We start from the raw sequence: 25,829 nt of genomic DNA on the forward strand, positions 1-25,829 counted from the left end.
CTGACAAGGGACTTATCTCTAAAATTTATAGAAAACTTCAACACCTCAGTAACAAAAAGACAAACAATCCAATTTAAAAAATGGCAGAGGACACGAATAGACACTTCACCAAGGACGATATTCAAGCAGCCAACAAACATATGAAGAAATGCTCATGAACATTAGCTATTAGAGAGATGCAAATCAAAACAATGGGATCCCATCTTGCTCTAGCACTAGTAACAAAGTTCAACTGGACAGAAAATAACAAATGCTGGCCAGGATGTGGAGAGATTGGGATTCTCATACACTGCTGGTGGGACTGTAAAATGGTACAACCATTGTGGAAAGCAGTATGGCGATTCCTTAAAAACTTGGAATTAGAAATACCATTTGACCCAGCCATTCCATTACTAGGTATATATCCCAAAGAAATGAGAGCCATGACAAGAACAGACATATGCACACCCATGTTCATCACAGCACTATTTACAATAGCAAAAAGATGGAAACAACCTAGGTGTCCATCAACTGAGGAATGGATAACCAAACTATGGTACATACACACAATGGAATATTATGCAATGCTAAAGAATAATGTAGAATCTGCAAAACACCGCATAAAGTGGATGAACTTGGAGGACATTATGTTGAGTGAAATAAGTCAATTACAAAAGGACAAATATTGTATTAGTCCGTTCTTGTAAAAGTCAAGGAAAGGTTTATCTCTGGAAGGAAATTTTCTTTGTTGGTTACCAGAGGTAGGAGGGGAGGGGAGGGAACACTGTTAGATAGGTAAAAATAAATATTGATTTGGGTGAAGAGAAGGGCAATCTACCAAATGTGAGTGATCCATATGGTGGCATGAGGAAGACAGACATAGAGAGTGGCATGGGAGGTATAGACAACAAAGATGAACCCTTTTGCACATACAGTACTTACTGCATTGTCAGTGAAGGCAAACATGAGTATACAAGTGGATAGATGGGTAGACAGGCTGAACTAGTAGGTATGTCTATGAAGCAGGGAGCGTACCCAAGAACATGTATAGGGCTGGCAGACAATGGTCCTATAAGTTTATGTGTATGATCTGAATTCTCAGGTGTATAATAGAGCTGACAAGGAGCAAGGTTGTAGTCACTTCTTGGTCACAGCCAGCTACCCAGAGGGACCGAGTAGTTGAACCTGTGGGCTTGGGACCATAGTCGCAGGGGACATCAAGTTCATTTGGCATAATAAACTATACTAAACATTGTTCCACCTCCTACTTTGGCAACTTGGATCTTGAAAGCTTGCAAGCTGCCATCTAGATGCAACAATGGGTCTCTCCTCATCAATCAGTCCTAGCAACTAGTACACCACCCAATCTGCAGCCTGTGATACCAGAAGAACTAGATAGTGACCACTGTCGACACTTGGAAGGGGATCTATGTAGGAGATCCTGGATAAAGAAGGAGAACAATGTGTAACAAAACTCAAAATTATTTGGAGGGAAAAAAAAAGGGGTGGGGGGCCAGGTTTCCTGGTCCAATAGAGCCACTGAGACTATGGCCACTAGCTGCCCTTCAGGTCTGGAACTGAACCCACACCTGTGGCTTCCAGCCAAACAAAAGACAGGCTTATGAGTTGAACATTTACCTGAGGGAGATACACTCCTTGGAGAGAACAATCATGGGAGAAAGAAGGGCTGCTTAGGCACTGGGAGACAGCTCAGGGGGCAGGAGTGCATGGAGGGATGGACACAGGGAAGAGGTAACTACCGAGAGGAAGTAGGAGGTGAGCTGTTGCATTGTGGTCAGTGTCATAAGACAAAGTGTATGTGAACTGCTGTATGGAAAGTGAATTTGCTCTGTAAATTTTCACCCAGATCACAATATAAATGAATAAATAAATAAATATCATGGCTTTCCTGGCTATGTATCCTCAAAGTCAGGGCCAAGGGCAGAGCAGGCACTCAGGAAATAAGTGAATGAATGAATGAGTGGAGATTCCCCTTCGAGCAGCCTTACTGACGAACCAACAAAGGAATTTCCCCAGCAGCCTCCCAGTCACAGGAATGTTCTGAGAGCAATGTGCCTCCATGTTCTTCAAGCTTTGACCTGGAGCTGGTGAGGTGTTCAGAATTCAGCCCAGGTGCCTGAGTTTGGGCTTTCTGCAGACATTTATTCACTATCTTCTATCTTAACAGAATTTCCCAATACTCATCTTAAGCTACCTCATAACTACTTTTGTGGATTTCTATATACAAAGTAAATCATTTGGAAAAAAAGGAAAATCTATATCTAAAGCATATGAAACAAAGAAAGATTTCAAAGCCCATTAACTCATGGAGATAGTATATACTGAGAGAATATGGTTGTATAATTAAAACAATGTAAACCTGGTTATAAGAAGACAGTGGGCTTTACTGCCTGCCACCATTTCACTAAAGGGAAAGAAAAAAAAGTATCTTGAGGTTTTATTTAAAAAAAAAAAAAAATACTGTCAAATTATGAATTAGAACACACACAGACCAATGCTTCATGACTTCATGCTATCACAAAGCCAAGATGAAATACTCCTGGTGGAGCACTGTAAGCCATTTTCAGCCAGGGAACAGCTCAGCCAGGTGCACATGGCACCTGGTGGCTGCGGCACCTGGGGACAAACAGGAATGTGGTGCTCATGTCACTAAAGTAATTCCTTTCTGGAGACCCCACTCTCAAAGTTGTTTGGCTCTCTATGTTCTCTGTCTGTCAAACCACAGAGCACCACATCAGGTAAGGCAAAGCCAAGGTGGCTTAGGGTAGGGAACAGTCTAAATGAAGGCTTAGGACCCTGCCAAGGACTCTTCTTATGGAGCAGAAGGGTGTGTTTCAATCTGAGCTGCAGGGACATACCTGGAACATGATGGAAGGGATCAGTGGTGATAAGAGCCCCCATTAATCAAGCCCGACTGTGGGCCAGGCCCATCCGTGTCTCCATCACTAAGGGCTAGTCCTTGCTGTAACTAGGATGCTCTTAACATATCCTGGTGCCTGGGCCACCCAGGCTTGTGAAATCTGTTCCCTGGCGACAGAGTCTGTTGTTGTTAGTTGCGGTCCAGTGATTTACACTCATGGCAACCCCATGTGGACTGAGTAAGACTGTGCTCCATAGGGTTTTCAAGATTATGATCTTTCAGAAGCAGATCTCCAGGCCTGTCTTCTGAAGTACCCTGGATGGGTTTAATCCACCAACCTTTCATCTAGTAGTCATGCACTTAACTGTTTGTGACATGCAGGGATAACCTGGGCACTGCTATTTGTCTAAGTGCCCTGAGAGTAGAGACTGGGGCTGGCACATGTGTCTGCTACAGTGACTAACACAGGGTTAACCCTTGGTAAACATGTGGGCAGAGAATGAATGAGCACCAACTGTATGCTGGCCTTCTCCATGTACCATTCCTTTGGATCCCAAAAGAAATTCTTCAAGGTAGATATGAGTATCCTCATTTTACAGATGAAGAAGCCAAGGCTCAGAAACATCAGGAAACATGCCCTGAATCACACATCCAGTAAGAGGCAGAGGAGGGATTCAAGCCCAGAAGGGGTACTTTCCACTACCCCACTCTACCCAACTCAGACAAAATTGGCCAGGGGCCTGTATGTGCCTGGCATTGGACCTGAAGCCAAGGGAAGGGAAGGAACAAATAAGAGCCAGTTGCTGCCTGTGAGGTCCCCTGAGTCCACAGCTGCAGAAAGATGGGGGCACCAGTCCCCTGCACTCACCCCTGTTTGGGCCAAAGTGCACTGTAGGGTATGACTTCAGACACCAGGCAGGCCCCTATCCTTGCACCTGAAATGCCAGTCATTCTAATGTGCCTCATTGTGGGTCTCCAGACAACTTTTGTGGCCTTAGTTCACTTTTTGGCCCATTTCCATGGTGACCAGCTGCACAAATGTATCCTAGCAGCACTTCTCTTCACTGCACAGAGAAACCCTTGCTCTCTGCCCAGGCACCTCTCTGCTGGCACCTATGTGGTGCCAATAAGCACCACTCAGCCAAGCTGACTGCAGACGTGGGACTGCTGGGCAGGGGACACTCTTGGGCTACTTTAGCCAAAAAGGAATGGGGCTGGTATGATGCTCCTCTCTTCCTCTACCTAGTGGATAGTCTGAGGGGTACTTTGCATGGCTCCTAGGAAGGCCCCATAATGGTAACCAGCTCAAACTGGCTTTCCCACCTCCCTGCCCCATACTACCTGTTCCTTTAGAACATATTTTAAAGTTCTACATGCAAGCCTATGTCTCAGACCTGGATTTGGACCAGGGGGACCTCAGGCTACAAAGTCCTATGAAATGCAGGTGCCTGTGCCATCTCAACAGTAACAAAATTATTCTAAGAAAGATGGGAGCTGGAGCACCTTCAGTAGAGGAAGAGAGGAGCCTGGACTACCAGACCAACCCCTGACCTTGATTGAATTCAGGGGTCTGGGCCTAGCTCCCCAAGCCCAGGGGTGGAGCCAGGGAGCAGCCCCATAACAGGAAGTTCCTAAATGGCCTAGTCACCTATTCCTCCTCTGCCCCTACCCAGAGAGGACTAGACAGTTGTGGGCATGACAGAAAGGGCAGAGGGAGCAGCAGATAGAGATGGCGACAGCCATGTGAAATGCCCTGTTTTCTCTATGGAGTTCTCAAGGACCCACTCAGCTCCCAAGGGGTCCAGAGCACTGAGGCCATTGGTGAAACAGCTGGTAGAGGCCAGGTCTGGGAGAGGCAAGGTGGCTATTCCTTTGTGTTTCCCTACACAATGGTCTCTCCCCTCACAGCTCAAGCCCCAGCCCTAAGCCAGGAGCTCTGCTCACAGAAAATGTATGGCTCCGGGTCCCAAAGTCCCCTCATGACCCACAGCCTGTACCTCCACCTTCTCTGAGGGCTCTGTCCCCAGAGTATGGGTCTCCTTAGCCAGCATCACAGAGAAGAAACCCTGAGACCCCTGCTGACCTAACAGGTTGCCTAGCACCACTCCCTCTCCATCTGTCCAGTTATCCCCGGACAGCTCACTGTCACCCATGGATCCTGCAGTTCAAACTTATGTGTCTTTGCACAAACTGTTCCACTACCCAGAGTGCCCTGCCTCCCTTTCCTCACCAATCAAGTTTCACTCCACATTTAGGATACAGATCAGGAGCCATCTCCCCCAGGAAGCTTCCTCTGGTTGCTTCCTAAGCCCAGGCTGTTAGGTACCACCTCTGTGCACCCACAACCCCTGGGCTGGGTTCCTTCTCTTGTAGCATGGATCACATTCTTGGCCCACTTGTCTGTGCCTGCCACAACTAGCTCTGTGTCAATTGGGTAGAAGGTGTGCACCAGGACAGCCAGCCACTCACTGGTAGGCACAGACTACCTGGACACTCCCAGAGAGGGGCATCAGTCAGCCTGGAAACCATGCCCTCAGCCTGGCCCACCTCACCCCGGCCTACCTCAGCCAGATAAGGAAGTTCACAATCCTTCCTAGACACCCACCATGTGCTTTCTCCAGCTGAAGTTAATAATTTTAAAATAATTAAATCCAGCAAACCATAACAGATTAAATAAGAACTTGTGGTAGCCAGCAGGAGCTGTTGCAGCCTTGCCTCTGCTAGGCCTGTATTTGGAGGACAGGTGGGTAGGGGCAGGCCCTAGGTCCAGCCTCTGGGGTCCTGAACATCCCGTGGCAGAAATAAACCTCTCAGAGCAGCCAGCCACCTAATGAGACTGTCAGGGGACTTGGTAACAAGATTAGACAGGGCCAGCCGCTGCTGCACCATGCACGGAGGATTTCTATTCAATTAGCCGTTCGGAGCCTACAGAGCGGGCCAACTGCCCAAAGGCAGAGGAGCAGGCCCTTGGGGATAAAGCAGGCTGTCTTCCCACACTCTTAGAACTTATGTGTTGGGCTGTCCCGTGATCCACAGCAGTCCCAGACTCTGCCCCCCTTAGCAGAAGGATAAACTGAAGCTGGCCCAGGACACAGGACCAGCCATAGCCAATCAGCTGAGGACCCCTCTCCTCTCTTGGAACTGGACAGAAGTTTCAGAGGCCACCACTGTCAACCCATCTGGAGGAAGCGGCAGAGGTTGCACCACTTTCCTAACAGTCCTGGGGGTTCCTTGTTGCACTTCCCAGGCAGGTCAGCCAACAGGCTCCTCCTCGAACCTATCTTCTACTGGGGTCTCTGCCACTCTCCAAGAGCCATGTGCATCTGCAGGTGTGTACTGTGTGCTAACCCAGACACAGGTGTGCACTCAACATACGTTGGCATACATGTACACACAGGGTCAATGTCATGGGTACAGAGAGTCACTCCACAAACACTCACTCACCCTTGCATGTGCCAGGTGCTGGGAAATCTAAGGTGAAAAGCTCCTGTCCCTGTACTCACAGACTCCACAGGGAGTAGAAGTGTAGGAGGGCTTGGTAGCAACAAGGTGGCTACCTGGCAGGCAGATAAGCAGAGTGGCAGGGGGATGAGGGAATGGGGGAGGCGGGGCTTCCAGAAGAGCTTGTACTGAGCAAGGGTGGGAGTCTGGCACAGGTGGTAGATAGAGGTCATCAGGAGGAATCAGGCCTTCTCTGATGGCATGATAGGGGTAATAGGGCACAGGCAGGTGTCAGAGATGAGGCCAGACCTAAGGCCAGAAGCAGACCATGAGCACAGGCTCTGGGGCATGAATGCCACCCTGTAGGCTGTGGGGAGTGAGGGGGGCCTGGCAAGTCAGGGGAATCCCCCACTGGGCTCTGAGAAGCCAGGCTGGGCCTGATATGCAGATGCCTTGGCTGGCATATATGTCCCAACATGTCTGTGTGCTGAGCACAGACATATACATCCACGTGTCTGATAGCTGAAGGCAGGCCCTGCCAGGCTGCACCTGCCACCTGGAATCAGCAAGTGCCAACCACAGTCTCTCAGGCCTTTGCTGTGCCAATCCTGGCACACGCCTGTGACTCCCCCCTTAAACAAGGTTAATTTTCTTGGCAGGGGTCAATAGTTTGGCACTGTGGGACCCCAAAGCAGCACTCAGGAGGGCTTCTCCTAATGAGGCTTTGATCATTAACACAGCAGAACTTCAAGCCACTCAGCCTCTGCTCACCGGGACGGTGCAACTCTGCTTCTGCATGGGTGATGGGGCAGCTACAGCCTTGCAGGCAGGCACAATTTACTCATTCCTGCAACAAGAGTATGTCAAGCAGTGCCTCTGCCACTGTCATCAAGCTGGGTCTCTGGCCCAGACCTACCTTTCCCAGGCCAGGCTCCCTTCTGCACTGGAGCCCAGGAAGGCCTCAGCCAAGACAGTGCCATCCACATTTCATACATGTGGAGACTGAGGCCAGGGTGGCTCCAAGGCAGGAATCAAGAATGGAAAACCAGTCCTGGCTCACATCCAAAACCCAAGCAGCATCAGCCAGCCCAGCCCCAAGGTACCATCCCAGGGCTTGTTTCTGTTTCCCCACAAGAGAATCCCTCCATACTCCCATACATGGGAAGCACCCAAGACACATAGATCAGAGACAGGCTTGTGGCCCTGACTTAGGATGGGGTGGCCCAGGTAGGATAATGCCCTCCCTATGTGGGGCTGGCCCAGGTAGGATAATGCCCTCCCTATGTGGGGCTTCCAAAATTGCTTCCTATTCTAGCTGTATCTGAAAATGCTCCCTCATAACTCTCTCTTTTACTCTATGCCTGGGAAGGCACCAGATGGAGGCAATCAGGGCCAGGGAAAGGTAAGCAATAGGTCACACCTTTCCTGGTCAGGAGGTAGATCTGTAAAGCCAAACACATGACCAGGAGTGTAGGGCTAGCAAGAGTAGGCAGGAAAACTTTGTTGTCCGTGCTGCAAATCTCCAGGCCCCACAAACCACACTACACAGAGCCCAGAGCAGTCCAAGTGAGAAGACAACCCATGAGCAGCAGCTTGGGGATCCCACAGAGCAGAAGACCTCTTTTCCATCATTCTAGGGACTTTACTGAGCCCTTTCAAATGGCTCATACATGTATGCTTGGCTCTGGGACTCAGCAATGAACAAGTCAGACCTTATATTACTCACAAATAAGCAAATAACATAAGTGCAGTGAAGTTGCTCACAGAGAAGGAAAAGAAGGTCTTGATAGAGTACAAAAAGGCCTGCCTCAGAATAGGACCTTGGAAGAGGTAAGAGCTGAGGCTGATCTGAAAGCTTCTCAGTGACTGGCACCAGTTATCTGAAGAGGTTCCCAGATGGAAGGCACTGCTAATGCAAAGGCCCTGCAGTAGGCATGTTCCTGGCCTGCTGGAGGGACTGGAGGAAGGTCGGTGTGGCTGGAGCAGAAGCTGGGCAGAAAACATACTAGTGAGGCAGGAGAAAACATACTAGTGAGGCAGGAGAGGTCACTGGGGCTTGGCAGGCTCTCACCATGGGCTGAGGAGTTTTACTCTTAATCCAGTGAGGAGCCATTGAGGAACTTTCGGCACAGGAGGAAGGTAAGAGGATTAACTTTTTAGGTTACTCTGGCTATTGCAGGACAGTGGCCTGGAATGGAAGGCGCGGGCAAGAACCAGTGAGGAAGCAACTGACTGGGGGCAACAGGAGAGGGTAGAGAGAGTCACCTGGCAAAGACCAGGTATGAAAGGAATCATTGGTAAAAAGGAGGAGGCAGGGCAACGGAACATGTATAGATTGCTGGCCTGACTACCAATCCTTCCAGTTTTCTCAGCACTTCTGTCCTATCCTCCTAACTCCATATACCGCAGAGTATCCTGAGGTGGTCAGAGTCCCACCCAACACCCAAGCCCAGGCCCCACATACATACTGCTTGTGAACTGGCGAGCAGAGGATCCTGCAGTGGAACAGACCCAGCAACCTCCTCAGGAAGATTCTGACTGGCTCTGAACACTGTGCAGGTGATTGTTAAGATGTCCACAGGAAGAGAAAATGAACCAAAAAGGCTGTTAATCCCCATTGATCCAATGTCCTGTGATTCCAAGACACAGTGCATATGGTTGTGCATGTGGACAGAAGCAGTATGTCTGACTGAGACAGATGAAGGAATACAGTGGCAAATGGTGTGTAAGGGGCTCCCTGTGCCCTGTGGGTGCTGGTGAGTGGGCCAGGTCAGCTGCAGAGAAGGTGGGGGCTGGGCCACAGGGCCTGGAGCTGGGAAGGAGCCAACCCCTCTAGAAGGCAGAAGTGAGTCTGAGAAGCCCTGAGCAAGGTGAACTTTAACAGGAGCTGGGGTGAACTCCTGCACTGCACTCAAATAATCAATGGTGCAAGCACATGGTGAGAACACACATGACATTCTTGGGAAACACCCAGGGTGTGAGTTGACAGGAGCTCACCCAGAGCCATAGCAGGAGGTGGTGCAAGAAGGCAGGGCTCTCTAGGCTTCATGAACGTCAGCAGAGCACCAGGACCAGCTCTGGCAATCTCTCTGCCTTGGTCATACTATGTCCTATTTACTGAGTATGTCTGTGATGCCAGGCATGGACCAAGTTCTCGACAGGCATTACCTAATTGTTTCCTTGTCAAGAGAGGTGCCATCATCCCCATTTCACAGACAAGAATGCTGAGGTCAGTGAGTTAAGGCCCTTGTCCAGGCCCACCAGGGCACCACACGTGAAGAGGATGGTGACAAAAAGAATGTATCCCAAAGAGAAGCCAGTGAGAAGGAAATCAGGGTTCAAGAATAGGTAGCCTGAAAAGGGCTGGGGGGCAGGGACAATGTTGGCTCAGCATGAAGAACAACCTGAATTGAGAACCACTGATCCTCAGATGCAGAATATCTGCAGCTCATCAGGGTCAAATGCTACTTTGACCAACAAGAACATCAGCTCAAGGAGGGTAGGGTTTGCCCTAGGCCAGGGTGTCTTACAGCCCTCCCATCCCTCTGCCTGGGTCTGGTTTCACAAGGCTCTCCTAGCTCCAGACCCCAGAACTCTGTGGTGTCTGTCAACCCTGCAGTGGCAGGCTGGCTGGCTCCATTCTCACCTAATTGGGACCAGACTGAGTGCCCAGCAGGACATTGAGGATGATGAAGGAGCCAGATCCCAGACTCATCTAGTACCACCATCACATGACCATATTACCAATATGACCTCTGAACCACCCAGGTCAGAACCCAGGACCATACATCTGACCACAGGGTCAGGGGTGTCCACCAGGAAGGACAGAAAGGGATTTGTAGAGTACACTATGAACTGCCTTGTCTCTAGAGCTGAGGATACAAGAAGGCTCAGTCCTAACCTCTCACAGCCTCCATTTTCGGGAAGACATCACCAACTAAGTCAAAGGAAGCATGGATGACATGAGCACATGGTGGGGGCTAACATCACTGGGCCTGGGGAGGGCTCTGTGAGGTTGTCATATCTGAGCCTAGATCTTAGGAAAGATGGGCACAGGTGAAGAGTGTGTGGCCAGGAGGGCTCCAAACAGCAGCTAGAACTCCTGGCTCTTCCTGCCGAATGGGCTATGACAGCACAGGTATCTACAACAGCCTCCTCTTGTGCATGTGCACATGCATGCACACATGCATGCATATGAACACACATATACATATACACAAAAAATCAGGTACATACACATGCACACACACACACACACAATTGCATGTGCACACATACACACATCCAAGGCAGGGGTGTTCTGCCCAGATTCCACTGAATGCCTAAAGACAAGACCCATTCTTCCCAGTGAGTCCTACCTCCTTGGCATTGTCCACTCCCCAGCATCCTCCTCTTCAGAGCATGGCTACCTAAGCCTGCCTAACCCTTAAGAAGAATGGGCAAAAGCAGGCCCTGTGCAGCCCTGCTCAGAGCCATGGCCCATGGAATGTCAAGTCTCAGCCTTGAAAGCCTTTATCAAGTACACAGAAGCCCCAAGCCAACTCTGGGCAGAGGCTGCAGTGACCTGCAAGTATGGGTCCATCTGGTAAGCTCTATGGTCCATGTGGTAAGCTCTGTGATTGAGAGAGATCCACCGTTAAAGCTCTGGACCCAGGCTGGCAGCCTGAAGGACTACAGGCCACCTACAGGGTCACTGGGGCTACCAGAGTCTCAGGGGAGAAACAAGTGAGGGATGGTGCTGTGGAAGCCCTTCCAGAGAAGGAAGACTGGAGCCACTTGGCCTGAAGTAGATGGCTTTGATGTCTGCAACCATCATGGGGAATATAGCACCAGCCCTACAGCCAAGGCAAGTCAGCACCAGCCCAAGAGATGGGGACTGATGGAGATGAGCACTGGGGAGCCCAACACAGAGTTTCAGGTGAGATTTCAGAGCTCTAAGCCACAGCAAGGACCAGAGGCCAGAATGTGGCTCCTTACTCTCTGCAATACCACCCAAGGATGGTCTGCTATACCACACAGGGATGGTCTGCAAGGTCCCAGAGCCCAAGCCACACAGACGGCTCAGAGTAGCCTCCATATGAGCTATGTCATCAATCCTAGCCTCCTTCCCTGCCCTCCTGGGTAACCGAGGGAGGTGGGCTCCTCTCCAAGCTGCACACTTCATAGCCCTGAAATGGTGCTGGCTATAGGATCCTGCTCACACAGCCTGCGCAGGCCAAGGAGTAGGAGGAGGCCAAGAGCCCTCTCGGACCATTCAAGATGATAATGTAACAGCCTATTTACCAGCAACTGCCCAGAGTTGGGCCCTGCACTCAGTATTTAGTGCATTTCCTCAACAGACCTACACAGCTATCCACTGTGTGGTCATCCGCATTTTACAGACAAGGAAATTGAGATGCTTTGCCCACAGCCAAATAGCAGAGCAGGGACAGGAACTCCAGTCTGTCTGACAGCATAGTCTGAGCACTCCCTGCATGTCTAAGCCCTCCCTCACCTCAGCCAGCTCCTAGGCACCCATGTCTATTCTTTTCTCATAGAGGAGTGGGGAAGGGAGCAGGGAGGAACAAACTGGGCACCAACCTGGGGCAAAAGGTGCAGGGAATAGGCAGAGATACAAAGATCTGTTTGATTCTATCTGCTTCTGTGGGATCTGGCAAAGGACTGGTGTGAGGGACACAAACTAGATGGATGAAGCCTGTGCTGAGGACCACCCTGTCCCCCCACTGGACAGTCCCTGCTTCACCTGGGAAGGCCTGCCCTACTCACAGCTTGAGCTCAGAAGAGACAGAAGGGGGCCCTATAGTCACCTCCCAGCCACCTTGCTGGTGCCCAGAAAGAGTAATTCTGGGTCTTTCTCTTCCCAATCATAGCAATCAGTCAGGAAACTGTTTATAGGCCAAGAGAAATGTCTCAGAAAATCCAGCTGATGAGAAACTGGACACAGACCCAGGAGCCTTCCAATGCCTGTCAGAGAAACCAGCACCCCCAGAGAAGAAGACATCTCAGGCCAGCCCCTGACAGAGACAAGTGGTCTCCATCTAGCCAATGCTGTTGGCAAGAGAGAGGAGCTGTGCAGTGGAGGAAAGCAGAGGTGAGAGATGCATGGAACAGAGGTGGCAAGGGGGTTCTACAGAAGGGAAAGGTTGCAGGGAACCCTGCTAAAGCTGTTGAAAGTGCAGTGCTGCCAAAATCCAGCTATGTGGGGATTACTGATGCTGGCCCAGTTGGGGGCTAGGGGCTTTACCTCCTTTCTTAGAAAACATTTAGCTCAAAGCTTTGGAGAACTGGGCTTGTCCAAGCCCTCCTTTTGGAGACAAGACAGATAGACACAGAGAAATGCACAGGCCGGGGCTGAGGACCTAGGCCTTCTGGCTTCCCACCACACCTTGGTCTGACAGAGCTTTCTGAAGCAGAGGAACAAGTAAGTGTGGGACAAAGTGGAGCTGATCAGAGCCATGTATTTGAGCCAATGAGGATCCAACATCTAAAACTGTGTTTGGTTTTCTGTTTGTTTAATTTATTAAAGGCAATGGGAGCATTGTTTCGACATGGAGAGGATAGTAAGCAAGTCAGTTGTTCACTAGACATTTTCTGTTCTCCCTGCCTCCAGAGACAGTCAGACTGGGTCCCTGATGATTGGCTGGGGCCATGTGACCAGCTTGGCCAACGAAGTATATACAGAAATGGTATGTGGCATCACGTCTAGCTGAGACCCCACCAGGCTCTCATTCCCCATGGTGCAACAATTGGCAACACTCAAGTTGGTGGCTGCTCCCTCAGCCCTGAGTGACCATGATGAGCCAAGCTCCCAGTTGACCAATGATGGTCATGAGCATGAGCAGGAACTGCAATGTAGGGATTGTTTGTTACTACAGTATAACCTAGCCTATCCTACCTGATATAATGGAAAACACAGACAAAAACAAAAGGCATGGACAAAGAGGCATTCTTTGGAATGGCAAGTTAAAACTATATTCAGCAAATCAGAAATGATTTGAGGAGAAGCAGTACAGAATGAATGTCCCAAATTTTCTGGTGGCCGCATCTGCTGGAAAAGACAAGGCTAAAAGGCTTTTGACTTGGCAACTATAAGAATTTGGGAAGGTAGTCTATCTGCTCTTATAAAATGTAATTCTGAGTGCTAAGGGACAGCCAAGAAAGGGAGCTAGGGATTCAGAGGCAAAAAAGCCTGGAGAAATGTCTCCAATATGCTTTTCCAGACAAGAAAGTTGTTAAAGCTCTGTCACCAGGAAGAGAAAAAGCACCAGCTCAGAGGCAGGATGGGGCACACAAATCTTACCAGACCCAGGGCCTCCAACCCACATATCAGGCATGAAGCCCCATCAGCTCAGTGCCAGTCAAGTCTGACCTCCCAATCTGAAAGGCAGGACCATGGCCAAAAGGCAAACTGAAAGAGTCTCTAGGGCCCAAAATGTGAAGATGTGAGAAGGACAGGAACATAGTTTATGAAGTAAGGAAGTGTGTGTGCATGCTCATGTGTATGTGCAAGCATGTGTGCATGTGTACATCTGTATGCATGTATGTATGTACATGTACACATGCACACAAAGGTGAGAACCTAGAATAGAGGGGAACCTTGACACGTGAGAGTTCAGCTGAGAGAAGACAGAAGCCACAAGCATGTGGGGATTCCACAGAGGGCACTAGATGGCTCCTAATCCCTGGACAAACTCTAATAACAGACTTTCAGCCCCTGTAGCCACATCCACAGCTGTCTTTGGCCTGGATGACTCCAATGAAGAGTGGAGCTTAAAACATCACTGGCAGCAGGCCCTGTGAGGACCAGGAAAAGCGGCTCTGTGTGGAATGGGAGGCAGCAAAACTGATCTCAAAAAGGGTCCTTCCCCTGGGCTGTAGGTGGGGGACTAGAGGCAGGAGGAGGGTGCATGTGAGTTTCTGAATAAGATCTCCTCAGGCAGAAAAGGGCAGAGTGGTGGCACAAATTTCTGGTGTGATTATTAAAATAGCACCTTCCTCCAGGAAGTGCTTATGCTAATGCATAAGCAGCATCCAGCCCAAGGACAGAGGTCAGTGCGTCATGGGTAGTTGAACTCACTGTGAAGGCCCTTCAGGCTTATAGTATGGTATCTCCAGAGTGAGTGTCTTAGAAATGGAAACCGGGTCATACGTCCCAAGTGTCTAAGACAGGCAGATGCCACCCAGTATGCAAGGGAACAGTCAACTAGCAGAAACTATGTAGTGGGAAAAGTGAAAGGTAGACAGTACATCTTTGGCTAGGATGAATATTGGTGGAAATGTCAATGCAGTCCAGAATACCGGACGACAAAGATGTCCACATTCTAATCCCCAGGACTTGGGAGTATGCCAGATTACATGGTAAAGGAGAATTAAAGTTGCAGACAGAATAAGGGTTGCTAATCAGCTGACTTTAAAATAAAGAGATGACCCTGGATTATCCAGGCAGCTTCAATGTCATCACAGTATCCTTAAAAGTAGATAAGGGATACATCACTAGCTATCAGAGAAATGCAAATCAAAACCACTATGGCATTCCATTTCATTTCCACTGGGATGGCTAAGATTTAAAATAGAGAGAGAGAAAAAAAAAATAACAAATGTTAATGAGAATATAGGGAAATCTGAACACTTATCCATTACTGGGGGAACGCAAAACAGTACAGCCATTGTGGAAAATAGTGCGAAGGTCTCACAAAAAAACTAAAAATAGAATTGCCATATGATCCAGAAATTCCGCTCCTAGGTATATAACCAAAGACTTGAAAGAAGAGACCTAAACAGAGACTTGTACACCAATATTCATTGCAGCACTATTCACAATAGCCAAAATGTGAAAACAATTTAAATGCCCATCAACAGAAGAATGGATAAGTAAAATGTGGTACATTACATACAATGGAATACTACTCATACAGTAGGAGAAAGAAGCCTTGATACCTTCTACAATATGGATGGAGCTTGACAACATTATGCTGAGTGAGGTAAGTCAATCACACAAGGATAAATGCTATCTGTATGATCTCACTTATATAAGTAAACAAGAAAAGGTAAAAGCACCACTGAGACTATGGCCCCTAGCTGCCCTTCAGGTCTGGAATTGAACCCACTCCTGCCTGGGCTTCCAGCCAAACAAAAGACAGGCATATGAGGTAAACATTTACACTAGGTAGATACACTACTTGGAGAGAACAATCATGGGAGAATAGAAGGGCTGTGTATGCACAGGGAGACGGCTCAGGGTGCAAGAGTACATGGAGGGAAGGACATAGGGAAAAGGTAACTATGAGGAGGAAGTGGGAGGGGAGCTGTTGCATTGTGGTAAATTGTAGTCAGTGCAGTGTCATGAGACAAAATGTATGTGAACTGCTGCATGGAAAGTGAATTTGCTTTATAAACTCTCACCTAAATCACAATTTGAAAAAAAAAAAAAAGGCAAAAGCATAGAGACTAAAGTTTATTAGTGGTTGCAACGGCCAGGAAGAAGGGGGAAAGAAGGGGTTGTTTACTTATGGAGCACAATGTTTCAGTTTACGGTGATAGAAAAATCGCCAATTATAAGTTATTATAAACCTGTAAAAAGTTGAATTTGTAAATGTCATATGATAGATATATTTATAACACAACAAAGGAGGAGCTGCTGAAGCTGCTTATGTATAACCAAACACCTCATCAGATTTGGTTCCTTGATTTGGAGATTTAGGGTTATGGTTTCATGGGACATCCCAGTTAATTGGCCTAATAATGGGTTTAGTGCTTCTGTTCTGCCTCCTAGATCACTGTGTAGTGTTTGAGGTCTTAAAAGCTTAAAAACAGCCATCCAGTGCACAACAATTGGTCTCTATTTGCCTGGAACAACAAAGGAAGAAGGAGATTCAAGAACAGGAAGAAATGGGCAGTGTGGCTAATTGCCTCCATGGACAACTGACACCTTGGCCATGAAACCAGAACTAGATGGTGCCCGGCTAACATTACTGAACATTTTGACCAAAGATTCCATAGAAGAATCCTAATCAAAAGGGAGAAAATGTAGAACGGGATTTAAAATTCTCATGGACTCCAGACTTCCTGGAGCCATGAAGGGTAGATGAATCCCTGAAACTACTGCCCTGAGATAATCTTTGAATTTTAAACAAAAAATATCCCCTGAAGTCTTCTTAAAACCAAACAGGAGTTTAATTTAACAAGTTAAAATGCCTACCTTGAACATTACACTCTTTTAAGAACTATGTACATGGGATCAAATTGACAATAGCAATTTGAAAGATCAGAAAGGAGGCAGTGAGTTTATATTAACGGAACAGAAACAACTCAGAAAAGAAGGGTGACACATCTGTGGTTGCCAGCCAAACAATGTACAGGCATGTGAGTTAAACATTTACCTCAAGTAGACACACGCCCTAGAGAGAACAATCATGGAAGAAGGAAGGGCTGCTTATGCACAGGGAGACAGCTCAGGGCGCAGGAGAGTACAGAGGGATGGTCACTGGGAAGAGGTAACTATGGGGAGGAAGTGGGAGGGGAACTGGTGCATTGTGGTAAACTGTGGTCAATGACATGAGGCAAATTATATGTGAACTGCTGTATGGAAAGTGAATTTGCTCTGTAAATCTTCACCCAAATCACAATAAATAAATTTTTAAAAATAAATAAATAAAATAAAATAATTTAGGTAATAAAAAAAAAAGGGTGAGAGTGGTTGCACAACTACAAGAATGTAATCAACGTCACTGAATTGTTATGTGTAGGAACTGTTGAACTAGTGTATGCTTTGTTATATACTCTCAACAAAAAAAAAAAAAGGTTGAAGTTGTTGAGGGATACAGAAGAATTAGAATCAGAGAAGGAGATGTGACAACAGAAGCAAGGTAAGAGTGATGCAATATGAGAAGGATTCAACCTGCCATTGCTGCCTTTGAAGATGAAAGTAGGATTATGAATGAGCCTCTGAAAGCTGAAAATGGCAAGGAAACGAATTATCTCCCACAGCCGCAAGAAGGAATGCAACCCTGCTGACACCTTGATTTTAGCCCAGTGAGACTTGTGTCAGACTTCTGACCTCCAGACAAATCTGTAAGATAACAAATCTGTGTTGTTTTAATCAACGAAATTTGTCATAATTTGTTACAGCAGCAAGAGAAAATTCATACAAGCGACACAACAGGAGTGATGGTGGTGGGCCTATGGTATCTTCATGATCACACTAACTGGGTGACCAACAGGCAAGGACCAATAAAGCTGCTCCCGAGAGAACACTGAGTCTGCCAGCTTGGGCTGCAAAGGCCTAGACCAAACAGAATCTGTAATTCTGAATGAGTGCCAAGGAAGGGATCAGAAAGCACCAGCACTCAGTGAGAGAGACCACAGCAGCTTGTCAGGCTGACTAGTATGGTTAAGTGAGGTCAATGTGACCTCAGAGGGGACCAATATGAATGGACAGAGATTACTAAACATCATCAACAAGCTCCCTGCATTGTATATTTATTTTATTTCATTGTTTCATTCTGTGAAGAGCCAAGCTATACTTGTATAATTTTTACCCTGTCTTCTTAAAACACTTTTGTGCTTATTGTAACTAAAACGAAAACTGCATCACATACATTCATTTTTTCTGCCTCTTCCCTAAAACTGTTATCTTGCCACACTATGACACATATATCTACAGCACATCCAATAACTCACATCTTTTACTCACGGTAAAAGATAATCCTGTGAAAGAAGGAAGCTCTTGTTCAGCCAGTTCTTTTATGCATTTATATAATCTTCCACTTGAGTAAGCACTTTAAAACAATATGATTTTTTTTTTTATTATTTAACAAATTAGTATCTGCCCTAGTATCCTGGAGACAAATTTTCACACTCATTGTTACTATGGGCTTCACCAACTAAATTCAAACTGTAACATTTTAGAGATTGAAATATCATTTCTATATTATTATTATTTGTTTTTAAATTCTTTTTTTTAACTCTTTGTTGTGATTTCAGTGAAGATTTATAGAACTAATCAGTTTTCCACTCAACAACTCACACACATTTTGTTTCATGTCATTGATTGCAACCCCCACAATATAATATCACTCATCCCACTTCTTCCCTTTGTTTCCTATCTACATTCCTTTTTTCCTACTAACCCTTCCTGCCTTCTGAACTTTGTCCTTGGGTGAATGCTGCCCTTTTAATCTCCAATGGTTGATTGTTCTAAGAAGTGCATACCTCCCTAGTGTTACTGTTCATGTGCTAGACCTGTTTATTGTTTGGCTATTGAAAACTGAGCCACAAGAGTGAGTTCAGTTGCAGGACTGAAGGGTGACTAAGGGCCATCGTTTCAGAGATTCTATCAGTCTCTATGACCAGGAAGCCTGATCTTTTTTTTAATTAGTCTGAGTTTTGTTCCACATTTTTCTCCCACTCTATCCAGGACCTTCTGGTGTGATTTCTTTCAGGGTGGTTGGTAGTAGTAGCCAGGTACCATCTAGTTCTTCTGGTCTCAGGGTCATGGAAGCTGAGGTTTCTGTGGTCTATTAGTCCTTTGGACTAACTGTCTCCATGCCTCATTGATTTTCTTCACTTCTTTGCTCCAGACAGGAGAGACTAATAGTTGTACCTCAGATGTTTTTAAGCACCTCAACTTTTTAAGACCCCAGTCACTACTCACCAAAGTAAGATGTAGAATACTGTCTTTATGCATGTGATGACTTTAAATTTTTGTAATGTATTTTTTCAGTAAATGTGACCCATTTTTTTTTTTTAATAAATTGGTCAACTGTTTTACAAAGAAGTATTTCTAAGGAGTTTATAGAAAACAGACTGAAGAAATTACAGCTGTAAAACTTAGGACCAACATATCAAGTAGAATTTCTTGTCTTCTTCTGTAATACTTAATTCTGCATATCTCAGCATAAAGGATTCCATTTTTAGAAAAACTAAATTATTTTGAGCATTGAAAAATATATATATCCACTAAAAATAACATTTACAAATAGTTTATATATAGTGTTTTGAAAAAGCCGATGATATGGTAAAAAGCAAAAAGCATTCAGAATGTACAAAATACAATGCAAGGAGGACACTAGAAGTAAATAACAGTTGTAGAATTCAGGACAATTTTGTTCTGCTTCTTGATGCTTTCCAAAACACTACATTTTATATAATGAACATGCATTCCCCTTTTCCTTTTATACATTTTCAAATTAATACATGCTGATCGTAACAGTGAATTTCTTTCACAATCAGAAAAAGAAAGTTAAGTAAAAAGCTGAATATGAAAAGGTCATTTAGGGTCTACTGTCAAGGAATTCACCAGTTTAGGAAATTATGCCGCTGAAAATATAAACGGCCTTAAGAGCAACTGAGATGGAGTCATAGTTCAAGGACCAAGAAGGAAATTAGGGTTTACTGAGCACCTACAGGCCTTGTGCAGACAGTTTTTACACGTCTCCTCTCATTTAGTCCTCACAATAATCCCATAAGACAGGTACTATGATGATCCTCTTTTACCACATATAGAACAGAAGCTCAGAGCAGATCGAGAATTCTCTAGGGTCACATAGTGAGTACAGCAAGCAAGATTCAAACCAGGTCTCCTTGGACTACAGTGACCAGAATCTTATCCAGCATGATGATGCCTCTCAAAACAAAACAGTAGCAGCATCACCCCAACCTCAGGGCCAGTAGAGGTCCCATCTACCATGGATGCTGAGCCCCAGTCTGCCTGTGCCCTTCCTCCCTGACCACTCCACCATTCAAAGTCCTTTCCTTTCCACCCACACTGTCTGCTCCCCCATCAGGCAGAGTCTGGCTAAGGGAGGGACCAGCATCCCCACAGAGCACAGCCATGTTGAACACCTGCCCCAAGGTAAGGAAGAATGAGCCTTTGAGCATAGTGCCACCCCTCCTGAAAACCACTAGGGGCCGGCTCCTCCCACTGTTCCTTCTATCCCTACTAGCCATCCAAGTGCTGTGCAAGATCACAGATGACAAGGTGCATCTTTCCCTACATGGCTCATAAGGTGAAAACCCATTCCAACTTTTAACCAGCACACACACTTGGGTAGTACAGCCCAACAACAGCACCTGGCCAGTGTCCCTCTAGCCAGACAGCTGTCAGCCATCAGAATCTAACTCCCTAGTTCCATGTGCGCACGCACACACACACACTCTCTCTCTCCCTCTCTCAAACCCTTCTAAGAATGTGTCAGCCTGTCATCCTTGGCACCTAAGACATTTTTCCAGGTATATAAATAGAGAAACTGAGACCCAGAAAAGCAAGGTCTAGAGCAAGATAAAAGGAGCTTTGGTGGCATAGTAGTCAAGACATTTGGCTGCTAACCAGGTCAGTGGTTCAAACCCACCAGCTGCTCCAAATAAGGAAGATGAGGCAATCTACTTCCATAAAGATTTACAACCTTGGAAACCCAATGTGGGTCACTATGAGTTGGAATCAACTCAGTGGTAGTGGGTTTGACTTTGGTTTGCTTTAGAGCAAGAAGGCCCCTGGGTCTCCAAGACAGAAGGGCATTTGGGACTTGAAGATTGAATGCCTAAGTCTATGCTTCTGTTTAGCTTGGACTGTGTTATTTAAATTGACCAATTAGTTGAAAACTGTTAAAAATTGGCAGATTTTACATTAAAATCAAGATTTGGGGCTCTGATTATTTAAAAAAAAAAAAAAAGAAGAAGAAGAAGAAGAAGTAAATAAAGACATTCACAATACTAGGATCTTCATTCTCCAATGACAAAATCAGCTGAAGCTATGTGACAGCTGCTCCTTTCAACAGAGATGACCTCTCCGGAACCCACACTCCAGACCACAGGCACCTGATGGCCCAGCACATATAGATTGCTACCTGCCATTGGTTATAATCCCACTCCAGAGCATAATCTCCAGTCCCTGGGGAGCTGTGTAGGAGGAGGGGGAATAGGCATTATTCAGGAGCAAACTGAAAGTGCATGGACTGTTCAACACCTCATAGGGGAGCCAGCAGAAGCAAAGTATGTCCACATTGATGGTAGAAGAGCTGAAATGGGCAGGGTCCCCACACCAAGAGCTTCTAGTACAGGAAATATGTGCTCCTGGACTATGCCTGCAATTCTGGAGCACAAAAAGTAAATGTCTGCAAAGAGTATGTATGGAAATGGTGCTAAGTGAGCAGGAGGCAGCACAAAATGTGTGACATGTTCCCACCTTAGTTAGGGTCACTCCTGCTTAAGGAGGCTTTGCAGCTGGAGCCTACCCCAAGCATTTGCAAGAAAAGAAGTCCAGAGGTGGGGAGGGGTGGGCATCTGGGGACAGGGACTGTTGGTAGGATGGAGCCAGACACCAAAAATGGGCAGGGATTCCTCCTGGTACCTGAATGAACATTAGACAATGGACATCTGTCAAGGATAGAAGCAGTAGTTCCCACTATAGGCAATACTTCACCCACTCACCACCACCCCTAAAACACACCCAGGACTCTAAGATTGTAAAACCACTTCAAGACATCCTTGGACCTTCAGGCAACTGCGCTGGGGAGTCCCTTCCTGCTCAAGGCCTGGCCCCCTTCAGCCTCTGCTACCTCCAAGAATACAGAGACTCCAAAAAGACCTCCCTACAGCAAAATAATAATAATAAAGACCTTTCTAGCACCAACTCCAACCTTCTAGACTCAGACCAGTGTGCATCACTGAGTCACGCTATCTTTGCAGGTGCCCAAGAGACTGCAAGTCAACTGGCAGCAGAAAGGCTCTGGGATGGAAGCACTGGGAGCAGGCCAAGACCCTCAATCAGCCCACTGCCTCCACTACACCCACTACCAGGTAAGGTCCTCCTGCAAGGAAACACTGCCTCCCAGGCCAAATCTGTACCCTTCTATTCTCAAAACTATGGCATGCTCCAGGGCCTCAGAGCCCAACCATTGGTTGTGGGGAGCAAGACAGAGAGGAAGAAAAGGGGCAAGGGCTAAGCAGGTATCAGACTCAGAGACAGCCCTATGCAGGGATTAGGAAGCAGCAGCAGCAAGGGAAGAACCCAAGTCCCAGAGACCTGAACAGCTAGGAGGAGAGGGGACAGGAGAAGAGAGAAAAGCAGACAGAGCCACTGTTGGAAAAGCCCCGCAGCAACACCTGTTGCCCTCGAAGGCAAGGCCCGCCAGGAGGCGGCGGCCTTGGAGCACCAAGGCCCAGGAGACAGCGAGGATTTCCCACAGCTAGGACTAGCCCAACTCTGCTCCTTTCCTGGGCAAACAGCGCCCACCTCCGGCCCAGGCGGCAATGCCTCCGCCCGTGGCAGGCACATCTAGGGAGATACTAGCTCCTGTGAACCTGCAAAAGAATGAATGGGAAAGAGAACCACCAGCTGAGACATTGAGAGGCCTAAAGGGCGAAACACCACGAGTTTGTGCCTGGAGAGGGGGGCAGGGCAGGCTCCTGCCACTAAGCGCTCCTTGGCTAGCTGAGAAAAAGACACTGGCCTACGGGAGAGCCACTGACTCAGGTACCTGGCTTGCAGGCACGCCCACATGCAAACACCTGAGAAACAAAGCCAGCCTGAGTCACACAAGCATGCACACAGACCGGCATTCTGCCTGCTCTTCCAGTGCAGGGTGCGCATGCGCCCATCCAGCCTAACAGGACATGTAAAATTCCAAGACACACCACGCAAGGAACCCAGCCCGCCACACTCACACGATCTCCAGTGCAGCCCAGCAGCGCCAAGCCATTCCCAGCACCACTGCTTCAGTGTTTCTGCTAGGGCCACTGGGGCACCGGGGTGCACAGGGGGCTTCCCCAAGCCCAGCACTCTGACTGCCTCTGCTGCTGCACAGCCTCTCAGGCCATGGACGAGTCTGCCCTAGGCGCGGATGGCCACTCACCTTCCTGCACTGCCTGGAACGGGTTGTTGGCCTCAATGACCTTGATGGAGTAGGTGATCTTCTCGCTCTGCAGGATGTCATCATTGAGACTCAGGTCGGACACAGCCAGCTGGAACACCCTGTCGTCCTTGGCCGCATTCTCCTCGAAAATGGCACCTGGGGGAGAAGAAGAATCAAGAACCAGCCTGGAGAGGAGTCCTCTCCGAATTCTCTCAGCCCTCAGGTCACATAGCTGGCAGGATCACTGCTTTCTGGGTTGTGGAGGGCTAGGCTGGAGTTTCAGCTAGGCAGATGGTTTAAGGGTTTCTTCAGTCAACTCACACAAGAATATATGACCTCCTCACATAGTGCACACATGCACACAGTTTACACGAGTCATACATGCATGTCCCACATGCTGCCACCAGGTCACACACGTGTCTCACAACCAAGACACCACATGCCCCAGTCATGCCCCATACGATGGGCGGAGACAAGCTGGGATGGCCTCTTTGTTGTTGTTACGTGCCCTGGAGTTGGACCTGACTCATAGTGACCCCTCCTTGGGTTTCCGAGGCAGTATCACTACAGAAGTAGATTGCCCCATCTTCCTGCCGAGGAGTGGCTAGTGGATTTGAACCACCAGCCTTCTGGTTAGCAGTCAGGTGCCTTAGGAGCACCTAACTGCCCTGGTTGCATCCCAGGACCCAGAAAGTACCTCCAGGAGGGCAGTGTCCCCCACACCTACCCCAGCATAGAACGGTGACTCTCTTCTGCATTACAGGTCCCTTGCTGAGTGGAGAAAATCAAAGCAGGACCCCAGCCGGCTTTCCTGGGCCAAGGGGCTTCTTTATGAAGGGGCCTTGGATAGCTGGCAGCTCATCCCCCAGTCCCGCCATAGCAAGGGCCATGCTGGCCACAGACCCCAGAAGCCACGCTAGGCTACCCTGCTTGGCGCCTTGGGCAGGGCCTCCTGCTTTCCATCCGTTTCCAGCTTCCTCTTCCTGAGTGTATGTTAGGGGTAAAGGGTTGATTCCCAGACCCCTCCTCGTTTTAATCCAGTAGGGGTGAGGGGCTCAGGAGTTCCTCTTTAAAGGGATTTCTAGAACCTCGGACAGCTCCTCCAGGGTGCCCTCCCGCCGGAGCTTTGAGAGCATAACACCGCCTGACCCGCCCTGAGCTTCCACACAAGATCTGTCCAACTCGCCTGGACTGTTCCGGAGCCCCTACCACTTGCCAGTTCCTAGGGTCCCCGCAACCTCAGGACTGGGGCTGGTGATCCACCGAAATGGGGACTGGACAGGATGAGGAGGGGCTGGGTTCCAACCTGCATCTGGAGCCGCAATGCTGACTGTGAGACCCGCGCCCCGCCAAGACCCAGAAACAGGTTTGGCCCCGGGTACTTGCGAAGAGTGTTGGACAACACCTAGCCCAAGCCCAGTCTCCTCACCAGACCCCATCCCCGCCCCACCTGTCCCGTCATCCCTGCCTTCCCCAACACTTCCCAACCCCCTGTTTTTCTGTGCTCGCTAATTTTTCCCAACTTCCGGAAAGGCGACTGCGGAGGGGCTCACCCAAGTCTACCGCTCTCAGCCCCCCCAAACTGGTCCAACTTTCTGGAATTCTTCCCATGCTGCTCCCAACTCCTTCCTACTCACTCCCCCGCCGCGCGTCCCCTCCTCGTCTGCTTTCTCCCGGATATCTCTGTCTGTCTCCGTCCTTCTTCGCGCTCAGTGCCCTTCCCCCACTGCCCATGCTCCTTCCCTCGGCTCCCACCACCCGGACCTTCCGCAGGCCTAGCAACTTGGACCACAGAAAACTCTAGGACCGTCCAATATGGAACTGCAGTCGCCCCAACGAGGTACACGCGCGCGCGCACACACACACACACTGAAAGCTACACAGACACACGGGGAAAACAAGTAGACACTGTGTCCACTCTAACAGGCTGACAGTCGTACACGCACCAACACACGCTCAGATGGTCCCACACATCCCAACGCCCTCTCGCAGTTACACCAACACGGTGCCTGGCGCACCCACAGCCACAGACGCTGACTACACCCACCCGCCCACACTCACACACGGTTAGGGTCCGACCTCTCTGATCCTGCCCAGCCAACTTGGCGAGCCCGGAGACCGTGTCCGCTGTTCCCTTTCCTCCCATACCACCCAATCTCAACCCTTGCTGCTCTGAGCTGCGGGCTCCCGCCAATGGCTCCGGCCAGGAATTCGGGTCTGGAAACGTGTCCAGCCCCAGGGTCTCCGCAGCCACGGCCCTAAGTAGCAGCAGAGGCCGCGGAGCCACGCGCAGGGATCGGAGGCGGGGAGCTGCGAAGGGCCCGCGAGAGAGCAGCGCGGCCCGTGTACAGCCCCTCCGCGGGGCGGCGGGGCGCAGCCCTTCCTGGGAGCACCTCATGCGGGGCCCCTCAGGCCCCAAGTTTGGACGCCGCGCACCCCCTGCGCCGCCGGGGCCCCCGCCCAGCCCTAGCCCGGCCACCCGCCGCGCTCACCAATATGGATGATGGAGTCGGCCCGCACCGACACGCACTGGCATATCCAGGGGAGAAGCCACAGCGTCAGCGCTTCCATGTCCCCCGGGCGCGTGGCTCATCCGCCCGGGCCCGGGGCGAGGCCAAGGGCAGCGCGGAGAGGGGGAGGCGCCGGTCCCGGTGCAGTCTCGGCCACTCCCCGGGAGA

At 48.6% G+C, this 25,829-nt stretch overlaps 1 protein-coding gene across 1 annotated transcript in view; it reads right to left on the reverse strand.

The window, feature by feature from the left end:
* The window catches only part of GRID1 (glutamate ionotropic receptor delta type subunit 1), a 1,411,601-nt gene extending 1,385,879 nt beyond the window's left edge, over positions 1-25,722 (reverse strand). Inside the window, exons 1-2 of the mRNA XM_007941430.2 lie at positions 25,644-25,722; positions 23,152-23,307 (exon numbers count right to left, since the gene is read on the reverse strand). Coding sequence (XP_007939621.1) covers positions 23,152-23,307; positions 25,644-25,722 — 235 coding nt within the window. The remainder of the gene's footprint in view (positions 1-23,151; positions 23,308-25,643) is intronic.
* Between the last annotated feature and the right edge of the window lie 107 nt (positions 25,723-25,829).

The sequence above is a fragment of the Orycteropus afer genome, unplaced genomic scaffold, assembly GCF_000298275.1.
Source record: "Orycteropus afer afer isolate SDZICR_OR568_19922 unplaced genomic scaffold, OryAfe1.0 scaffold00080, whole genome shotgun sequence".
Classification (NCBI taxonomy): Eukaryota; Metazoa; Chordata; class Mammalia; order Tubulidentata; family Orycteropodidae; genus Orycteropus; species Orycteropus afer.